Source organism: Fulvia fulva, chromosome 12, assembly GCF_020509005.1.
Source record: "Fulvia fulva chromosome 12, complete sequence".
Classification (NCBI taxonomy): domain Eukaryota; kingdom Fungi; phylum Ascomycota; class Dothideomycetes; order Mycosphaerellales; family Mycosphaerellaceae; genus Fulvia; species Fulvia fulva.
The window spans coordinates 673821-694655 of record NC_063023.1 but is presented as its reverse complement, the minus strand read 5'-3'; the positions used below and the strand labels follow the sequence as shown (position 1 = coordinate 694655).

The 20835-nt window shown below is 54.8% G+C and overlaps 6 protein-coding genes across 6 annotated transcripts; 3 read left to right on the top strand and 3 right to left on the bottom strand.

Moving 5' to 3' along the window:
* Positions 1 to 489: 489 nt before the first annotated feature.
* On the bottom strand, positions 490 to 1433 carry CLAFUR5_13514 (uncharacterized protein; the record flags this gene model as incomplete). Its single annotated transcript, XM_047912662.1, has 2 exons — positions 490 to 628; positions 688 to 1433. 2 exons carry the CDS (start codon positions 1431 to 1433, stop codon positions 490 to 492), a joined length of 885 nt encoding a protein of 294 aa, XP_047768782.1.
* A 231-nt stretch (positions 1434 to 1664) lies between these two features.
* On the bottom strand, positions 1665 to 2555 carry CLAFUR5_13513 (uncharacterized protein; the record flags this gene model as incomplete). Its single annotated transcript, XM_047912661.1, has 1 exon — positions 1665 to 2555. The coding sequence occupies one exon, from the start codon at positions 2553 to 2555 to the stop codon at positions 1665 to 1667; it is 891 nt and encodes a 296-aa protein (XP_047768789.1).
* Positions 2556 to 3996: 1441 nt separating this feature from the next.
* CLAFUR5_13512 (uncharacterized protein) lies at positions 3997 to 5964 on the bottom strand (the record flags this gene model as incomplete). The annotated part of the gene is made up of 3 exons (XM_047912660.1): positions 3997 to 4711; positions 4791 to 5677; positions 5731 to 5964. 3 exons carry the CDS (start codon positions 5962 to 5964, stop codon positions 3997 to 3999), a joined length of 1836 nt encoding a protein of 611 aa, XP_047768788.1.
* Positions 5965 to 7003: 1039 nt separating this feature from the next.
* On the top strand, positions 7004 to 9396 carry CLAFUR5_13511 (uncharacterized protein; the record flags this gene model as incomplete). Its single annotated transcript, XM_047912659.1, has 2 exons — positions 7004 to 9121; positions 9175 to 9396. 2 exons carry the CDS (start codon positions 7004 to 7006, stop codon positions 9394 to 9396), a joined length of 2340 nt encoding a protein of 779 aa, XP_047768787.1.
* Positions 9397 to 13141: 3745 nt separating this feature from the next.
* Positions 13142 to 16882, top strand: CLAFUR5_13510 (Ras guanine nucleotide exchange factor A; the record flags this gene model as incomplete). The annotated part of the gene is made up of 1 exon (XM_047912658.1): positions 13142 to 16882. One exon carries the CDS (start codon positions 13142 to 13144, stop codon positions 16880 to 16882), a length of 3741 nt encoding a protein of 1246 aa, XP_047768786.1.
* A 1248-nt stretch (positions 16883 to 18130) lies between these two features.
* On the top strand, positions 18131 to 20665 carry CLAFUR5_13509 (uncharacterized protein; the record flags this gene model as incomplete). The annotated part of the gene is made up of 1 exon (XM_047912657.1): positions 18131 to 20665. One exon carries the CDS (start codon positions 18131 to 18133, stop codon positions 20663 to 20665), a length of 2535 nt encoding a protein of 844 aa, XP_047769135.1.
* Positions 20666 to 20835: the final 170 nt, after the last annotated feature.

The following is a 20835-nucleotide window of genomic DNA, read 5'->3' as shown; positions in this document are numbered from 1 at the left end:
TCAATTCGAAGTAGTGTGCCCGGAGCTTCTATTCGGTGATGTCCTTACGCGCAACACCGAAGTGGGCGAGCGAGGGGTGGTGACAAAGTTGAATGCCGCCGAGCGCTTCGACGCCTATCGAAGCGCAGGCTGTTGCTTCATCACGTTGGCATGTAGCTAAGTAGCGAGGTCCGTTTAATACAGTCGAGGGCACAGCGCGTCAACGTATGTTGATTCCACGGCTACGCGTTGCTCTAGTGACTCTTCAGAAGTGAATTCGACAAATATACCGGCGGCGACCTACTTTGCCGCCGGGCCTGGAGAATGTCGGTCAGGGCTACATCGAGGCCGTTCGCGAGTGCGGCATTGGTGTGCTTAGCATAGCGCATCTTGTCTCTGTAGAACTCCTTGTTCGGGACCCCAGCAATTGCAGAGTGCAAACGACTCTGCTCCTATAGCTACTGGATGCCGGGGTTGCCTTCCCCCTTGAGCCAAACGGGCCACAATGTGTTACCACGCTGACTGGAAGTGCTGGATAGGACCGGTGGCAGTTATGTTAGCTGGCGCCAGCTGTCTCGTGCCGCCTCTGTAGGAGCGAAGAGCCTTGAATCCGACAGCTTCGGCACCACTGCCGCAGACTGTGTTAACTCTGCACAGCAACCATGGCACGAAGCGTCAGCTTGTAAATATGGCCAAAGTTTTGCTGACGAGCTCGCCTCGTACGGCTTGCCCTCCTTCGGCTCGAGCCAGGTATCAATCTGCTTGAGCAAAGCCTTGTCCGTGGTAGTGAACCGGTCAGCGATGTCCTTTCGGAGGTGGTTGGTCCAGCCCAAGACCACCGTGGCGTACGCAGAATTGAATATCACTCTGGTGAGCCGAGTCTTCGGGTTCTCAGGCTCCATACAATAGTCGATGACGCCGCGTCGCTCTTGGGCGTTATCGTTGGCCCAATGGAAGTCGATCACGACCTCGAGAAACGGTCTACCATCGCTATGCGTGTCTCGGAATTGTATGTGGATGCGTATGAAAGGTGCATACGCCAGCTTTGCAAAGCGGAACAGTAGATTTGGTCCCATAAGATTGACATCATACGTGAACCTGCTCGAGGGAGCCGGGAAGAGAGTGTTCTTGGTCAGTACCGGCTGTTCCTCCTCGAGTGCCGCAGGATCAAGGCCGAGATCCTCGCCCAAGTCTGCGAGTGCGTTCTGGGCATCAGAGGTGGCGGAGCCGTGCTTGGATCGGTCTTCGATGTCTTCTTCCGGAGCAGCATCGGTGCTGGCAGCATCCTGCTGGGTGGTGGCGGCGGCGGTGAAGAGCGACGTATCAAGGTCGTCAGTCTTGCCGTTTGTCTCGCTGTCAACAACCCAGTCATTCCGGTAGGCGTACAGCTCTGCGAAGGTGTACTTGTAATACGGCTGCTGAAGCACAACAGCCTCCACCGAGTCGCCGGACATGGCAGTTGCGCGGTGTAGTCTAAAATCTTCGCTGCCTTATTGACCTCCTGCTGGTATCGATCCTCCAAGTCATTGCGGCGTGCAACCTCACGCACCTCGCCGGGACTCAGACCTGCAAACATCGCGTGTACAGTCTTAGGGCGTCGAGCTCTCAGTGTGATTGCAAGCTCCTCCAACTCATCATCGGCGTCGTCGGCGTCAGAGTCAGAGTCGGCACCATCAGTGTCACTGTCAGTCGTTGGGTGCGAGAGGGTTGGAGTACTCGGGCTTAGAGCCGCCTGTTGCACGAGCGATTCCAAAGGTCTTAAAGATACGACGAAGGCGCTTGCCCCAGCCTCTGCCACCACCGGACCGAGCTTGATGCTTCTTGCTGTTCGGCTTAGCGAGCTGGGGCTTTTTGTCGAGCTCGACTTGCTCTCTCTTCCTGTCAGTGACGGCAGCTTGCGTCATGGCATTGGCAGTCTGCTTGACGGTAGCAGCATCCTGCTCTGTGGTGTCGATGGCCTTCTTTCCAGCAATGCTACTGTCCAGCTGCGTATCATTCCCTGAAGTTGGGGGCGATGGCGGTGAATTGTACTCCGCCTCGGCGTCTGCCAGCATTGGAGAGTACCCGGTGTCAGAGGGATCGAAGCTGCCACGCGCATTGACAGCCTCCCTCATAACACGGCATGGAGTAACGTCATCGCACGAGTCGTGAAGCAGCTCGAGACTGACCATAACATCGTGGTCGCAGTCCTGATCACGAGGGTCTGTGACGATACCGGCGAGGTCGGTACCATAGTGATCGTAGACGGGCCAGGTGGAGAGGTCTGCCGGGTCGAGCAACTGCGTATAGTACTCATAGTGCGAGTTGTTAATGTTGCGGAGGTAGATGGACTTGAAGCCCTTGGCCGCTGCTTCTCTTGGTGTCAATAATTGAGCACGCGCGAGCGCTTCGCAGGCACCCTCGAGCTTGACGCCATTCTCGTCACCGCTATACGAGACCACGGAGATGTTCAGCTTCTTGTCAAGCTCGCCCTTTCCTTGCAGGAAATAACACAGCTGTGGTAGCTGCGCCATCTTGTAGGCGTCGGAGCGCTGCAAACTGCCATCGACATCGGAAGCAGCGAGACCATGGGACATGCTCGCCTTCACCTCCAGCTCGCCAGGGAAGCGAGTAAACTCAGGTGTACACATCGCCGAGGAATCCTCGTGGAACAGCTTGCGCTCCTTCAGCTTTCTCGCCACTTGACACGGAATACCGAGCTGGTGGCCATGGTGCCGGCGATGGTAAACAGACCGCACTGAAGTTCGCTGGCGAGTGTGGTGTGTGGCAGCTGCCCCGTCAAGCGGATGGCTTCGAGGACTGAGCTATGTGGTAATGCTCAGCGAGCTTGGTGGTAGGTGGCGATGATGACGGATGCTCCTTTTGTTTGGTCGAGTCGTCCATGGCGGTAGGAAAGTGTCAGTGGAACAGCTGGCGGAGATACTCTGCAGGCTATCAGCAGCTATCAGACGGGTTGCTGACCAGGTGAAGTTATGAAGGCGAAGTGACGGGCGGCGGACTCACAAGTCGACAGCGCGCCGCCTTCATGGCGCATCTCCGACGGTAAGAACAACGGCAAGAGCAGGAATTTCTAGTCGACGGCAGTGCCGCCCTGCAACAGTAGAGGGTGGTCGTTGTAAGCGATGGCCACAAGTGGTTGTCGCAAGTGGAGCACCACCTCACATCCCACCTAAGGAAGCTGCACCTGCCATCTCACCAGGGCGCACTTCGGCAAGCTCCCGCCTCGTTGATGTATATATTCAATCGCAAAAGTTGCTTAGGCATCAAAGAAGCAATAGAGATTCCCTCGGTGGCGCGAGCTGTTACGAGCCATACTTGCGGGAGGTGTAACGATTACGCATACCGTTTCGTGAGGAGTAGTCTGCGGGACTAGGTGTAATGAGGCCTCTTTCTTCCCGCCTGGTTGCGGTCTTCTTTTTGCTGTTTTGGTGGATGGAGGTGGAAGGTCTTGTGTTCGATTCTTGGAAGGGGCGTGTGGAAGTGGTGCTTGGGGATGCTGCCCCTTTTTCACTCGTTTTGCCAGGCTTTTGATTTGGACTTTTGGGCCTGCAGCTTGATGGACAGCAGCGAATAACGGTATGGTCTGGAGTTGTGATATTCGAACAATACGATGGATCGAAAAGACGGAAAGGCTTGATGGAATGTGTTGGTGATGGGCTGGAGGGCGATGTTTTGGTCCCTGAAGGATATGGCTTCGGAAGGGGTGATGACGCTCGGACACGAAGATGCTCGGACTGAGGAAGCGCTGGAAACGACAGCAATGGTGCAGAGCTTCAAGGCTGTGATTTGCAGCAGCAGCGTTGCCTGTTGGTGAAGGAGATCAGGATCGAGAGCATAGTCTTGAGAGAGCGTTTTGGACTGTTGTGTTTCACCCGAGCTCTTGCAGGCCGGACAGAGCAGCCGCGGACCTCGTAGCTGCTCATGACCGACATCTCCATGATTGAACCTTCGAAACAGGGCTGCCGACAAGGTGTAGCCACACGTACCTACCACAAGGAGCCACCCCTTTCCCTCCGCTCACGGCGGCAACACAGTCGGCACCGGCGGCCTACTCGTCGTCCTCGGCAACTCCGGCACCATCTTCGTCGGCACACAAGCACAAGCACTACTCACCCTCGCCACAGTATCATTACCCGCACACCCCATCCTCGCATATTCCGGCACCAAATCCACATCCTCCCTCTGCCTCACCAAAAACCTATGACAAAATTCCTGACTCTGCTCAATCCTGCCCTCAATACTCGAAACTCGTAGCGATGACAAGCATGCGTCCGATTTGCATACCGCCGGCTTGGGACATTCTTTACTCGTCATCTTCACGACGAAGGAGCCGCGCTCGATGGTGTGCACGAAAATGTATCCAGATTTGAATTGAGCGTAAGAATGCCATGAGCCCGTGAAAACGACGCTGCCACCGCCCTCGAGCTCGTCGTCTTCCGGGTGGATGTCGAAGAATCCGGCTTCACAGATGCTGCTACCGGTGGGGTCGGATGTAATGGAGCGTGTGTCCCAGACATTCAGACCGTTGCCGTAGTTGGACTGGTACAGGTATCCGTCGTGGATGTACTGATTGTGATCGATAGACCTCGTGCGGCCTTCGAAGTTGCCGGTGTAGAAGGGGTTCTCGAGGTCGCGGATGTCGAAGATGTGTGTAGTCGGTAAACCCTGCGTCATTGGGCCTGTCTCGGCATCTCGTTCGTCGAATTCGTCGTCTAGGAAGATGTATTCCTGCCTGTTAAACCAACGATTAGAACTTCTCTCTCTGTCTCAGAATGTCTCAGGGGAATGGGGTTCTAGTCGGGGCAGAATACCAGGTGGCGTTGTTTACGGTGCCTTGGTGGACGTATTCGGCTCCTGGGTAAGTTGTGCGGGAGATGATGGTGGTTGTGTTGCCGACTTTGTTTGTCACGTCGTAGATCGTCAGGGTGTCTTCGTTGTATCCATAGCAGATGTCACGGCCGTAGTAGCGGGCGTCAGGGCCGCGGTAGACGAGACATTCGGCATCGTGGACGTACCCGTCGGCAGCGGCGCAGCCTGGGCTGGTGATGTTGGTAGGGTCGGACATGTCGAGGAAGATCAGGCCGCCGCGGCAGGGGAGGTCGCCTCGGACTCGGATGGTTTCATTGCCGCCTACGGAGCCGCAAGCGATGGCGTAGTTCAGTTCTTCATTCATGGCGATGTTATGGGTGCGGCCCACAGGGAGCTCGTCCCAGTGTCCGGTGAGATCTTCTTGCGTGAAGTTCTTGGGATTTGCTGGGTCCAAGTCGAGCAGCTTCTTCATGTCGAAGACTTGGACGCCGTGGTGGATAGCCTCGGAACCGATCACAGCGTAGTCACGGAGAATTCTGATCTCACGCCAGTTGGATCCAATTGGGTCGTACTGAGGCAGACGCCCAAGATATACCATCTTGCCTTCCGAGCTGATCTCGGCAAAAGCTGTGCCATCGTATTGACCGATGGCGACAAATTCTCTGTCATCTTCCGAAGTCCAGCCCCACATCGATGAGCCTCGTGCTGAGTTGCTACCCAGTGCTGAGTGCGGCAGAAAGTGGTACAGGTCGATGTTGTTGCATCTGAAGGTGTTGTTAGTGTCTCCAGGAATGGCTGCTGCAAAGCCATTCTCGCATGGTGTGTAGCCGAGTTCTGGATACTGAGAGCTGTTCATTTGACCTGCAGCGAGCTCGTTCGCCCAGTGTGCCTTATCATGGTGAGCTAGGTTGGCATGGACGGAGTGGCTCAAACATTGCTCACCATTTTAATACCCATGATCCGTTCGTGGACAGCTCCTGAAGCATAATCCGCTTCGCTGAACACAGCTGCCATCGTAGAAATCGCCCATACTGACAGAAGGGTCAAGACTTTCATTCTGGTGAACGCCATGTTTGAAGCACAGCTCTTACAGAACGCGACCAAGGTGTGATGATTACAACTGAAGAGACCAAGGATACTCGCGTGGTACATGTACCTACTTGTGCTCAGCACCATTCTTTATGGGACCCGATCACTGCATCGGGCCAATGCCTAAGCCGAGCATCGTATGCAAAGTGCTGCGTGTTCGAGTGCAACCCAAGACAGCGGCCAAGGCTCAGCATGTTCAGCTGTACAACTTGAGGTTCTGACCTTGCTGTTGCCGGTGTCGAAGTCGAGCAGAAGGATGAAGTGGAGAAGTGGTTGCCACGCGTGCCATGCATCTTGGCCACATGCGCCTTGATGTGTCTAGCCCAAGCGGGCAGGTAAGAAGCTGCCGTTACCAATGACGAGCGTGAGTGCTTGCCGATGCTGATAAGACGCCATATGAAGACCGATAGGCGGCAGAGGCAGTATCTCACGTGCATTGTAGCGACAAGTTCATGCCAATGCCAATCCAGGACATATTGCCGGATGGAAGTTCGTGGTGCGCGGCCTGAGGGTGGCGAGGCATTCTTGGAGGTGTGGGTGGGAGGAGATATCAACTCGTTTACTTCCATGAGCAGGACGACACGTGAAAATGCATGTGCGCTTCGTGTGAGGGAATGTGGCCACAACTGATTCCGATCCTGTCCTACCTCCCAAAACGGAAGTATATCAAGGACCGGCGCCCAGCAACGGGTCAGATCGGTCTATGCGCAGCGCGAAAACAGTCAGGCCATACGAGATGGTGAGCAAGTCTGTCGATAAGTAATGTGTTGTATGCTGGCAATGTGATGAGAAAGGGAAGAAGTGGTGAAGACAGCGGCGAAGTTTTGTGATGTTCGGGGCTTGGCGGGATGTGGTCCGAGCGATCCATGAAACGTTGCACGAAGCTCTGGGAAAGTGTTGCTGGCCAAGTTGGAAAGGACAACACCTGGCATCACCACCACCACTGCTGCCACATCTTCACACGAGCAGGCACGATATTATACACATCACGAGCAGTCACCACGAGCATCCATAACCCAGCATACCACAACTCAACCCCTCGCATGCGCACACAATAAGCACAAAACAGCCCCTCCGCATCTCCTAGTCCCACTCCCGAGCTGCCACAGCGACTGCCATTGCCAACATGGACTACGAACAGCTCAAAGACCAGTGGAGCGACATCGAGGACCGCGACGGTATCCGCCTGTCATGGAACACATTCCCCTCGTCGCGCATGGAGGCCAGCCGGCTGGTCGTGCCCATTGGAGCTCTGTACACACCGCTGAAGGAGAGGACCGAGATGACGCCTCTGGTGTCATACGAGCCAGTCACATGTAAAGCGCCATGTCGAGCGGTGCTCAACCCATTCTGCCAGGTGGACATGCGAGCGCGGATATGGATTTGCCCATTCTGTCTGCAGCGCAACAACCTCCCACCCCACTACAAGGACATCAGCGAGAACCAGATCCCGCCAGAACTCCACCCTGGTAGCACCACGATCGAGTACCGACTAGCGAGACCTGCGCCCACTCCTCCCATCTTCCTCTTCGTCGTGGACACATGTCAGGAGGAGGACTCCCTGAAGGCGCTGCGGGACAGCATCATTGGTGCCCTCTCATATCTCCCTCCACATGCCCTGGTTGGGTTGATCACATATGGCACCATGGCACAAGTACACGAGCTAGGATACACCGAATGCGCAAAGTTGTACGTCTTCCGCGGCAACAAGGACTATGGTGCGAAGCAGGTTCAGGAGATGCTTGGCTTGGCTGGTGCTCGACCAGGAATGCAGCCAGTTCAGCCTCAGCCAGGCCGCCCTGCACCACCACAGGCGCCTACGGGAGGAGCACAGGCACGATTCTTGCTGCCGGTCCAGCAGTGTGAGTTCCAGCTCACGAATGTGCTTGAGAGCTTGCAGAAGGACCCATGGCCAGTCGCCAACGACAGGCGTGCGATCCGATGTACTGGTGTTGCTCTGTCAGTGGCAGTTGGCCTCCTCGAGAGCAGCTTCCAGAACGCTGGAGCTCGTGTCATGCTGTTCACTGGTGGTGCAGCGACAGAAGGTCCAGGTATGGTCGTTGGCCCAGAGCTCAAGGAGCAGATCCGTTCCCACCACGACATTGATCGCGACAACATCAAGTACTTCAAGAAGGCGCTTAAGTTTTACGATCAGCTTGCGAAGCGGACGGCACACAACGGACATGTTATCGACATCTTCGCTGGATGTCTTGATCAGGTTGGTCTGCTCGAGATGAAAGCACTTCCCAACAACACCGGTGGGCACATGATCCTGACGGATTCTTTCACATCGTCGATGTATAAGCAGTCTTTCTCCAAGATCTTCGACTCGGACGCAGACGGCAACCTCACAATGGGCTTCAACGCTTCGCTTGAAGTGCTGACTACGAAGGAGCTCAAGGTCACCGGTCTTATCGGACATGCCATTTCTCTCAACAAGAAGTCCAGCTCCGTCGGCGAGACAGAGTGCGGTATTGGCAACACCTGCAGCTGGAAGATGTGCGGCATTGACCCGTCGGCATCTTATGGTGTCTATTTCGAAATCGCTGGCCAGGGCGGTCCACAAGCACCGATGCAGCAGGGTCCACAAAAGGGTCTGATCCAATTCCTCACATACTACCAGCACAGCGGAGGCCAGTACCATCTGCGCGTGACGACTGTTGGACGAAACATGAGCGGACCAAGCGGTGACCCAGCCATTGCACAGTCCTTCGACCAGGAAGCGTCCGCAGTGTTGATGAGCAGAATCGCAGTTTTCAAGGCAGAATTCGATGATGGCCCAGACGTCCTCCGCTGGGTTGACCGCATGCTCATCCGCCTCTGCTCACGCTTTGCAGAATACCGGAAAGACGACCCGTCAAGCTTCCGCCTCGAGAAGAACTTCACACTCTATCCACAATTCATGTTCCACTTGCGACGATCGCAGTTCCTGCAAGTGTTCAACAACTCTCCCGATGAAACGGCGTTCTACAGGCATGTACTGAACCACGAGGACGTTTCGAATTCGCTCGTCATGATTCAGCCCACACTTGACTCGTACACTTTCGACCAGGAAGGCGCAATGCCAGTGCTGCTTGACTCGACTTCTATTCAGCCGACTACGGTTTTGTTGCTGGATACTTTCTTCCACATTCTTATCTTCCACGGTGAAACGATGGCGGAGTGGCGCAAGGCTGGATACCAGGATATGGAGGGGTATGAGAACTTTAGGGAACTGCTTGATGCGCCCAAGCAGGATGCTAAGGTAAGCTTTGCATTACACTCTCCATGCCATAACATCACTAACAGAAAATCCAGGAACTCATCCAAGACCGCTTCCCACTTCCTCGCTTCATCGTCTGTGACGCCGGCGGCTCACAGGCTCGTTTCTTGCTGGCCAAGCTCAACCCCTCTACGACACATACTTCATCGAGCTATGGTGGCGTCAGCCAGACTGCGCAAACTATCTTCACGGATGATGTTAGCTTGCAGACTTTCATGGACCATTTGATGAAGCTTGCGGTCAGTGGTACCAGCTAGATGCATCGTGATGAGATCCTGGGGAGCGTGGCGTTGGGGATGGGCATGAATGAGGTGAGCGGTTTTGCCGTCGACAGAATGTCTACGTATTAGAGGATGAAATGATACAAAGTTAGCGTGGAAGCTTGCGTGTGTTCGTCGTTGATGTTCTCGTTGTGGTGGTTGTGAGGGTCAGCTGAAGTCGCTGCCATTGTTGGTCTTGATGAGATAGCAGTGGCTCATATCGACTGCTATACGAGAAGGGACGATGTTAGTGGCGCAATTCCCCCTTCAGTCGAGCCGGCACTTCCTTTGTCAGATGTTGTAATGAAGCTGGGAAATGCATGTTGTGTTGGCCATTGCGGCGCCGAGATAAGGACACGCACCGGCGACATCGTCAGTAAGATATCATATGAGCATCGACGAGATATAGCCGTAGCAAGCATCATTCCATCCAATCCTCACAGGACAGTCTCGCTGTATGTATCCCATTCACCCGCAAGTACAATCAGCCACGTCTATAGGCAACTAAAGCCGACTCGCACTATGGAGGTCGTCGTCTAAGGGACTAAGACATGGAGTGGTCGTCACCGGGATTCTCACTCAAGCGAGCGTCAAGGCTGACGGATAAGGCTGGTCATCCTGGTTTTCAAGTTTCAATAGGTATCCCAGCAACGAATGGCAAAGGGCGCGTCGATAGCTTCGCAGATAGCTCGCTCGCGGTTCTTGGACGATTATCGTTTCTGATGCACGGCGGCTATGGCAGGGTTCTCGTTGCGCGCACGCTGCGCTTATGGGAAGATTCTCTCGGCTCGTCTTTCGCTGCGATAAGGCCGGCGCATGTTGTTGCCTCTGGCTGTAGGTGATAGATATCAGAGCTCGTTAATGCTATCATTGGAAAGCCTGACTTCGCAGTTGCTCGAGCGTGGCAGTGCCTGCGAACGGTTACGTAGGCGTACGAGTAGCACATCCAACGCCTTCGCAGCACGCCGTATGCGTGGTTCAGGAGGTGACGTCCGGGGGAGGCTGTAAGGCGCGGGCTGATTCAGCTTTGTTGCGGTCGTGGTTGTGATTTCGTAAGAATCGCGTGGGTTGTGGTCGCGTCACAGGTACAGCGTGGTACTTGAGTATATGTGACATGGTCATGGTATGTTGTCCGAAGCACGACCGATGTGGTGTCAGAGATGTGCCATGAGTCGGTTGATGTTGCCGGATGGGTTTGAGGCAATGGCGATGGCGAATCGCGGCCGCTTAGATGGTCGTCAGGGCTGGGGAGTGTGAAGAAGTCACTATTCCTGTGGTTTCGTACGTCAAGCTGCGAGACGACTCCTGGTGTCTGTCATGCTTATGCAGACGGCTGACAGTACATGTAATCTTGACAGGCGATGGTAGAACCACGTCAGCGGTGCTAAGTACGAACTGACGGCTCGTCCGCAGGTTCACCAGAGTCGAAACATTGCTAGTCTGCTGGTCAAGAAGCAGTATCTTCTGTGTTCACGCAATATCAAACATCTGAATCAACCATTTCCGATGCAAGGAACAGGCTATGCTTGCCGACGAGGTCTCTGCCACACTGCGGCGCTTTGAGCCGCATGTTCGCGTCTGGAAGGACGGATGCACGTAAGCGAGCGAGTCCATGCGGCCCACGAGTCGTGCATACCACAATGGTAAATGGTTTACTGTGCCGGCCGATTCCGCGAAACCCAGGCTGATGTGGATGCTCTATTCTTCACGCTATAGTGTGTTTGTACGCGGCCACAACGATCGCGCTCTTCGTATCGAGTCTATCGACGCGCCCGCGGTGCCTGTTCGCACGCACACAGACGGCAGAGTGGACATTGAGAAGACGGGTCTCGGCAGGAAAAAGTAAGGCGTTGGAGTAGAATCCAATCGAACAGGGGCTCACCCAGCAAGCGGGTGAAGTTCATGACCAAAGTTCAGCTTCCATCCCAGCACCCGCTTCTGCACCTCCGTCTAGCGGCCCATTGCTCTGGAGACGTGATGGTTGAACTTGCAGCGTTGCTTTTGCATGTGCTTTTATGCAGAGTTGTCAACACCGCGTGCTTGTGTCTAGGCCAGAATCGATGGCGCTCGTGCTGATCGTTTTGCCAATTTGCCGGGCTGACAGACGGTTGGTAGCTCGGAAGCTTGAATGTGAGCACCGTGGTGGCTGCCCTGAAGTTGCTGTGTTGTTTCATGGAGGACAGACGATGGCCTCACGGGCGCATCGTGGTAGAGGGAGGATATACAGACACACGACGGCGTTCAGCTGAGGTGAGGCTCCTGCACGTTCATCACAGATCGGGGACATCAACGCGCAGACACGAGATGCAGCTGCAGGGAAGGCGGATGTGTTTCAGATAGAGCAGCCGGGATGAGGTTACATAACATCTTCACTGCCGACTGGAACTTTGACTCGGCGGCAAGGGGAGCCTGTCCTTGAGCGCGTGCTTGGATCTTATGCAGCGCAGAGCTCCCGAGTCTTTACTCACCACTAGCGACGCCGCCTCCGTTTCTCCTGTTTTTGGGCAGCCAGCCGTGTCCAGCGTGCAGCTATTCCTGATGATCTGCTCCGAGCAAAGGGACTCCACGGGGGATGTCCGACCAGCCCGGGAGAAGTGCGGCTCATACGTCTCCCATTAGACACCTCTCCAATGAGGGCCACATGTGCTTATTCACCCAGCGACAGCACTCCACAGCTGTTCGTGCTGCACTACTGGACGGCACAGCAGATTTGGCAGTCGAATAACAACCCTTCCAGGAGACCGGCTGGGCCAGTAGCTGCACGCACTACCGCCTAGCCACACTTAACCGTAGCGTTGGTGTTCACCAAAGAGGCTACCTCTGTCGGCTGTCCTGCAGGCCGACGATCAGTGGTGCCGGAGTGCTCAACCTAAACGCAGTTGCTACGCCATACTGCCGAAGTGGGTGACGGCGCAACAGCTCGTGCAGACTGCCACTCATCACAATCGCTGTGTGCTGCGCGCTCTCCGTCTGCTCTTCCAGACATGCAACGAGCGCGTCCGCTCAAAGCCACTCTTTCACGCGGCAGCAGGTACAGCAAGTTGCAAAAAGTAAGGCGCCGACGGCCAATCACGAATACCACATAATCGACCTTGCTTCACGCCGGTCACTCCTTCGATTCATCCTTCGAGGCGAGGCAGGGACCGAACACCCTTGCTTGGACCGATTCGAACATCCAGACTGTCTTTCCAGCTCCCCTCTGCGAACACGAACACTTGAAACGTCAGCTCTAGGACATTCATTGCAGCAACTAATTACCACACGAACACTGCCTGCGACTGCCTTTGGACGGCAACTGGACTCGATCGAAGCATCCTGCATCAGACGAATTGCGATTGGACGGGACACGGCGAAACCATTCTGATACCAGCATCCGCAGACAACGTTCAGGTCCTCAGACGGAAAAGGGTGAAAGTGCTCCGGACAGAACTGTTCAGGTGAGGCCACCCCTGCAGTACACCATTGAGTTCTGCCCTCCGCAATGTCTTTCTAAAGTTACGAAAGTGTAAGCGGGGCTCTGCTACCGACACATGTCGGTTGTCGCGTGCCATGCATTCCACACCAGCAACACAACATGCTACCACAGAATACTGACAGCACAGGCGTCAATAGCAGTTCCTTAGGCGCGCATCCTTGTTGACGATTCACCCATCACTCACGGATCGGTTACCCCGATGTTTGCGCCGCATGTGAGATAATCAGCGATTCAGCACTCACCTCACTTCCGCTCGAATCTGGACAAATGGATACGAGCGAGGGGCCCGTCAGCATTGGCGCGGAGTCCAGGCATTCCCGACCTATTAGTGAGAACTGGCACACGGCCAACGATGGAACATGGAGCGAATCAGGAGCCTCGCGACGACCTTCGGCACCAGCGACCAGAATAATCCACTCTTCTACCGCGAGTGCGACTTCAAGCCGCCGGAAGCCTTCCCAGAACATCGAAACGACGACGATAACGACCGCTGGGTTTGTGTCGCACATCACTCCCCCTCAGACACCGGTGAGTCCATCGCCTGATTCTGAGATGGATCTGCAACCCGCAGCGCAATCACTCTTCCACAACTACCTCCGCGCGATGTACTCCTTTGCGCCTTCAGCCGAATCGATGCCCGACGACGATGCTTCGCAGTCGGCGGTCGCCCTAAGGCCTGGCGACCTGATACTGGTACATTGTGTTCACGCCAACGGATGGGCAGATGGCACTGTGCTGAACACGAGTGAGCGAGGCTGGCTGCCGACAAACTATTGCGAAGCGTACGACCATCCATACTTGCGCAACTTGCTCAATGCCATGACACAGTTCTGGGATCTGCTAGGAGCAAGTGAGGATGCGAGCCTATCCACGTTTGTCAGGCAAGATTATATCAGAGGACTGATCGCTGGTGTGAGGTACCTACTAGAGCGTGCAGACTGTCTACACCGCGACGCAGCGACAGTGAAGCGACACGCTGGCGTGAGACGAATGCGAAAAGGTCTTCTGGCAGATCTCTCTTCACTTGTGCAAATCGCCAAGAAGCTCCAGGAAACGATCGGCGAAGCTTTCGCGGGAGAGGTAATCCATGTTTTGCTTGACGATCTCATCTCGAAGGCATTCCGGATGGTCACGAGAGCAGCGAGCTTTACTGATGTCTGGACAACGGAGACGAAGAAAGGTGAATCGAAGAATGCGCCACGCCGCCCACTGACCCCACCGATCGAGAGCATCGGATTGGCCATCGACACCCAGGCTTCTGTCAACACGAAGAGAGACACGGTGGACGCGATCGACTCGGCTAAGCATTTCCCAGAGATTTCTGAGACGAGCCACACCAGTAGTCATGAAACTGTCGCCAATGAAGAGCAGAAATTCCCGGAAGAGCGTGCGCCTCGCTTGTCGATGGCGTTTTCGCCGCCGGATGGTCTGGCTGCCCATCGTGTGTCACTCGTACCAAGCGAAAGCAACCACGCCAGATCCGGCCCTTTGGCCCTCGAGCAGCTCGCCAAAGTCCATGATATTTGCATCAGCCATATCGGTGCCTTCATAGGACACCATCTACACTCGAGGCCATCAGCAGAGCTTGTTGCTACGACTGAACGGTTGGTGCAAGTCTGTCGGAACCTACTGGCGATCATCGATGAGGTCTACACGCATGATCCTCAAAAGTCCTCGCTCGTCCAACAGTCCAAGGACGAGTTCGAAATAAAGCTGGAAGAATTGGCCAAATCAACACAGGACGTTTTTCGATTCTCCGACTCGGAGGACGACGATGTCATCATGCTTCCGGATAAGACTAACCATCTGATCAGTGTTGGTACGAACTTGATACGAAACACTGGCGAGTGCGTCGTGAAGACACGCCAATTGATTGAGCAAATCGGAGATTTTGAGCTTAGGACAGTACAATTATCAGGATCAAATCACGAGATACCGCGGCGGATTGACAGCATGCCACAAGATGATGCTTTGGACAGACGTTCCTCGAAACGCATCTCGATCAAGCGAATGTCGAAGATTCTCATGCCACCACCACCGCCAGTAATCAAGGACGACACTCCTCTCGAGGAGGAGCAGGATGTTGCAGAGCCATCAACTACGGAGAAAGCAACCGTAGTCGAGTCGACCACGACAGCAGCCCCAGAACAGAAGCCTCTTCCTCCACCGCCTGCAGTGCAGCGGAGGTCTACCATGGGCGGGTCGCAATCTTCGAGCTTGCATGTCGACACCTTGAGGAGTCCAAGATCGGTTCGAGCTGACTCAACCAGCCCTGCTCGCAAGGATAGTGTTGGCTTCTCGATTTCAGGCTCCACGGACACATTCTGCAGCAGCGCGCGCGATTCTAGGACGACGATTGTGTCAGTGTCGACCCGTGCAACAACGCCCGACAAAGAGGCCCCCTCGGATCATGCCATGATGAGCAGCTTCGCCAGTATCTCGAGCATGCGCTCCCTGATCACGGATGATAGCATCGATGGTGAAGCTCTGCTGCAGCAGACATACGCGCACGAGTTGACCTTCAACAAGGATGGCCAGGTCACTGGAGGCAGTCTGTCTGCGCTCGTTGAGCAGTTGACTACCCATGACTCGGCCCCTGATCCGCAATTTGTCACTGCATTCTTTCTCACTTTCCGCAAATTCTGCGAACCGCGAGAATTCGCCCAGGCACTCATACAGCGTTTCGACTACATCGGCGACAGCAGAACCGTAGGAACCCCAGCTCGCCTTAGGATCTACAATGTCTTCAAAGGCTGGCTGGAGACATACTGGTGTGCCGACGCTGATAAGGACGCACTCGGTGAGATCCGATTCTTCGCCATGCACAAGCTGAAGCAGGTTTTACCTGCGGCCGGCGACAGGCTTGCTGAGCTCACCAAGAGGATCACGGAAGGTTATGCCAATGGCAAGAGCAACGGACCCCTTGTATCCGGCGTGGGAAAGTCAAGCATGTCTATCGGCTCGCACCTTGTCAACAATGCTGCCAACGTGCCTGAGCCACTCATCACCCTTAAGCAGTTGAATGCAATACGGGTGGCTAATGGAGGTGGCGCGGCATGTAGCATCATTGATTTCGACCCGAAAGAAATTGCGCGACAGATTACGCTCCTGGTGATGAAGGAATACTGTGAGATTCGCCCGGAAGAGCTGCTCAGCATGGACTGGACCCGACCCAACACCAAGAGAGCCAAGAACGTTCGAAACATGTGCCAGTTGAATACCGACCTGTCCCACTTGGTCAATGACTCCATACTTGCTCCAGAGGATCCCAAGAAGCGAGCAAAGACAATCAAGCAATGGGCTAGGATCGGTACGGCGTGTCTCGAGCTCAGCAACTACGACTGCGTCATGGCTATAATGTGTTCCATCCATTCTTCTGTCATACAGCGACTGAAGAAGACTTGGGATCTGGTCAAGAAGCCTATCAAGGCCGAGCTGGATGCATTGGACAAGGTGGTGGACATGTCGAAGAACTATTCAATGCTCCGCAAAAGGCTCGAGTCACCTACAGCACCCTGCCTGCCTTTCCTCGGAGTCTACCTTACGGACCTGACATTTGTTCTTGCTGGCAACCCCAAGAGACGAGAACTACCGGGGAGCACGTCAGCCGAGGGTGGACCCATCTCGGTCATCAACTTTGACATGTACATGCGCATTGCGAAGATCATCAGCCACCTACAAAAGTTCCAAGTGCAATACAAGCTCAAGCCAGTGCCGGAAGTGCAGACATGGCTCGAGCAATACCTACAGCGCATGCGCGGAGGCCACGACGACATGGTCAGCATCTTCCACCGCCGCAGTCTCGCAGTCGAACCAAAGCAGGAAGAGAGAAAACACACCCTCTCCTTCCGAAGCGAAAGCGACGCACAGCGTCCTCCAACCGCTGGTGGCCATCATGCCACGCCCCCGCCCACAACGATGGAGCGCTTCGACTTCTTCCACAAGAGCACCTCCTTTATGAACATGCGCAGCCAGACGACGCTGTCGATCCACGCAGACCCAGATTAGAAGCGCGCTAGCGCTCAATAATAAAACACATCACACCGAAGAATACATGAAAACACATCACATCACATCACCACAGACCGGGATGAATACAGTGCGAGAATTTGGAACGAAAAAGGGTGGTTGGTTGGACAGGGTTTGCTTTTGGCGCTATGTTGTTACGAGATACCCATCATCGCATTTACTGGTTATGATTTGCTACAGCAAAAAGGCGGGCGGTTGTATACTATACTACACTTACGCCGTCGTGAGGTCCTGTCTGCTGGGTCGTGATGACCTGAGAGGGAGACGGGACGTATAGACGATGGCCTACAAGACGGCTGTGATGCTAGCTTTGTATATATCATATGTTACGATCTGAGAGACGTTCACATTGGCAGTGCATGCATCCAAGACTCTCGAGTTGTTGATAGTGATGTGTGAATGGTGTTGGAGCGTGTAGTGGCTTCGAGTGGGAACGCCACATGTTCTGTTTTGTTTCTGTTTGTTCCTGGAAGCATTCCAAATTAGCGTTGTTGTATCCACGCTGGCTGAGATATAGCCACCTGGCCAACCAACGGTACCATAGTGGCTCTTTTATGGCCGTAGTATGGTGGCGTCACTTTGGCCCCCAAATCGACCTTGAAGTCACTTTTCAAGGCGACGATGAAGATATTGATGCCTAATTTAGCCTGATATGCTCCACTTAAGGTGTCTAGATTCGTACAGGTTGACAGGCTGGCCAGTGCATGGCCAATACCACTGGTTGTAGTGCAACTCGTGGACCAACAGCTCTATTCCAAACACGGGACGAAGGATGCCGGATCGCTTGTGTGGCTTTCATTTGTGTAAGGCATCAATTTTTGATTGGAGACGTTGACGGTGCTTGAAGTCTCCGACTATTGCTAGAGTGTTCGGTGCAGATCGCTTTCGGCTTGTGTGTTCCGTGTGATCGTGATCAAAGATTTGTTGTTTCGTATATCGTGTTGAGGTGGTTCGTGTGATGGTCGTGAAACACTTTGTGCAGAGCATAAAAGCTGTGCCACGTGACTGGGATTTTATGCAACTGCCTGCTCGATTTCGAGAAACGAAACCTGGTTTTCATCGCTCTTGGCTTGCGAGGTTGTGGCGATGCAATTGGCAGTATGGGCCTGACAGCATGCGTCGTCATTTGCATGGGGGAGGTGGTCCTCTGCGAGTGTTGTACATGCATTCCAGGTCATACGGCACATTGCTACCATCTGTCTTCACCTATAGGCGCATCCCTCATCAATGAGCGGCACGGCGCAAGCAGTCCGTGGAGAGAGCAGCGGATCGGCGCCGCTGTGCCCGCACACTCCGTCATTCGATCGCCTGTCACATGAAAGCCAAGCTCATGTGCAAAATGCTTCACAGCCCACGACGTCGAGTGGTGGGCAGAATGGATCAGATGCTTGCGATTGTGGAACTATCACGATAGAAGACGACGACGATCTGGTGGTGGTCGAGGCAATACCGCAGGTCCAGGATGCTCCGCGAAGCTTCGCCGGCAGCACACGTCGTTTCCGTGTCGCCTCGCTACCTATACGTACCACCGCATCAGATGAGCGCATGAGCGTCAACCCAGCGCATGAAGCCGCCGAAACCCTTCGATCTCCGAGTATTACTAGCCCTGCGAACGATACGAATACCTCATCACCTATCGAAACATCGAACGACAACGACGATATCGGAGCACCGGAAGAGCAGCGCCCTCTGGCACGCGTCGAATACAACATGGCGAACATGGACGGCGCTATACCCGAGAACGATGGCATGTCGGACCTGCGGCAGAAATTGCAGGAGATTAAGATGCTCGCTGTATCGACGGAAGAGAAGGCGCAGAGGATGCATTTCCTCATGATGCAGGATTACTTGAAGCATAAAAGCGACCAGGCTCCTTCACCGCTCCAGAGCCATGCATCGGGTGATTTGGATATCATCGATGGATCCGCTTCCCCTATGCTGGGTGCTGCGGCGTTACCTATCGACCCGAAGAACCCGTATAACCTCCGCCATGGCGATCTGGAGCCTGTGTTCAGCCCGCTGCCGAAGGCGCCGAGGGATGTCGAGGGGGAATTGGATGAGGCTATTGATGATGAGCTGCCGGATCTGGGGTGCATGCATTATAAGCGGAATGTGAAGGTGCAGTGTTTTGACTGCCAGCGCTGGTTTCCGTGTCGGCATTGCCATGACAATGCGAGAGACTTGCCGTTTGCGCATCAGCTCAATCGGAAAAAGACGCAGAATATGCTGTGTATGCTCTGCCAGACACCACAGCCTGCGGCGGAGATTTGTGTGAATTGTGAGGAGTATACGGCGTGGTATTACTGCTCGAAGTGCAAGCTTTGGGATAACGATAGTAATAAGCGGATCTATCATTGCGACGATTGTGGGATCTGTCGGGTTGGGGAAGGGTTAGGGAAGGACTATGTGCATTGCAAGAGGTGCAATGTGTGCATTTCCATTTCGACTTCGGCGGCGCATCCTTGCATCGAAAGAGCTACGGAGGGGAACTGCCCGCTGTGTCTCGTGCCGCTTTTCGAGTCGAGGACGGCGGTGGTGAGTCTGCCTTGCGGGCATTATATGCATGGAGACTGCTATAAGGATCTCATGGGTGTCACGTACAAGTGTCCGGTGTGTAGCAAGAGCGCGGTGAATATGGAGCTGCAATGGAGGAAGCTGGATGATGAGATTGAGGCGCAGCCTATGCCGGTGGAAGATGAAGTTTTGGATGGTGTGTTGCCGCATATTGAAGGGCGGCCAGATGGGGATGAGGCAGATGCTGCGCAAGGACAGGCGGGCGTGACAGATACCCGCCCACGCAGACCTAGGGAGGTGTGGGTTGGGTGTAATGATTGCGGCGCCAGGTCATGGACTCCTTTCCACTGGCTTGGTCTAAAGTGCCAGAGATGCGACAGCTACAACACCAACCAAATGGCCCCGACCGCCGTCCACGAGACCGAAGCCGAGCGCATCATGCGGCAGCAACAGCAAGTCCACCGCCACGACTTCACCGGCGACGCCGTCCTCCGCGACGCAGGCATCGGCATCGAAACACCAGAAGAATTCGCCAACAGCGCTCTCGAAGCTCCCAGCTCCCTCCAAGTCCCCGAATCTCCCTCCCAACAACCCATCCTCTCCAGCTCCCCCCAATCACCACGACTCTCCAGCGGCGCCCAATCCCCAGGCCGCTACTTCGTCCACAACGAAGAGCTCCGCCGCCCCAGCTTCACAGCCTCTCGCTTCTCCACACCCAGCATGCCAAACCTGCCAACCCTCTCGAATCTCCCCGACATGCCTCGCATGCCGCGAATGCCGAACCTCCCTGACCTCCCCAATTGGCCTAATCTCCGCCAGAATCTCCCCAATATGCCGAACGTCGAACTACCGCGGTTCTCACCCTACGAAATGATTGACGCCGTTAGTCGAAGTCTTTCGCCAATGCGGTATTATCTACGAGGTCTGGATGCGAGGGATGAGGAGGATTTGCCGAATCTTGCGGCGCGTCGGCCGGCGAGTGTGAGGAGTGGTCCGGAGAGGCGGATGGGGGGGAGTAAGTTGAGGAGCGGGAGTGAGGGGAGTGAGGGGGTTGAGAGTGCGGATCTTTGGGGTAGTGATGGTGGGAGTGGGGATAGTGTTCATGTGGGGGAGGCGGTGGAGGATGAGAGTAGTGAGGGTGAGGAGTGGGAGGATGAGGATGATGAGGATGAGGGTGAAGAGGAGGATAAGGAGGAGACGGGGAAGGGAGGCAAGAGGGAGGAGTTGGAGTTGTTTGGGCATAGGTGAGGGGGCGGGTTGGAGATGACATGGGATGGATGGATGGAGGACCTGGAATGAGGTCTACGACCAATGATATCGTTATATGCACCTACGATACACACTACCTGAACGGCTGCCCCTGTAGGCCTCGTGTTATCGATGGCCACACACACATTCAAGGTCCGCCCAAGGCCGTG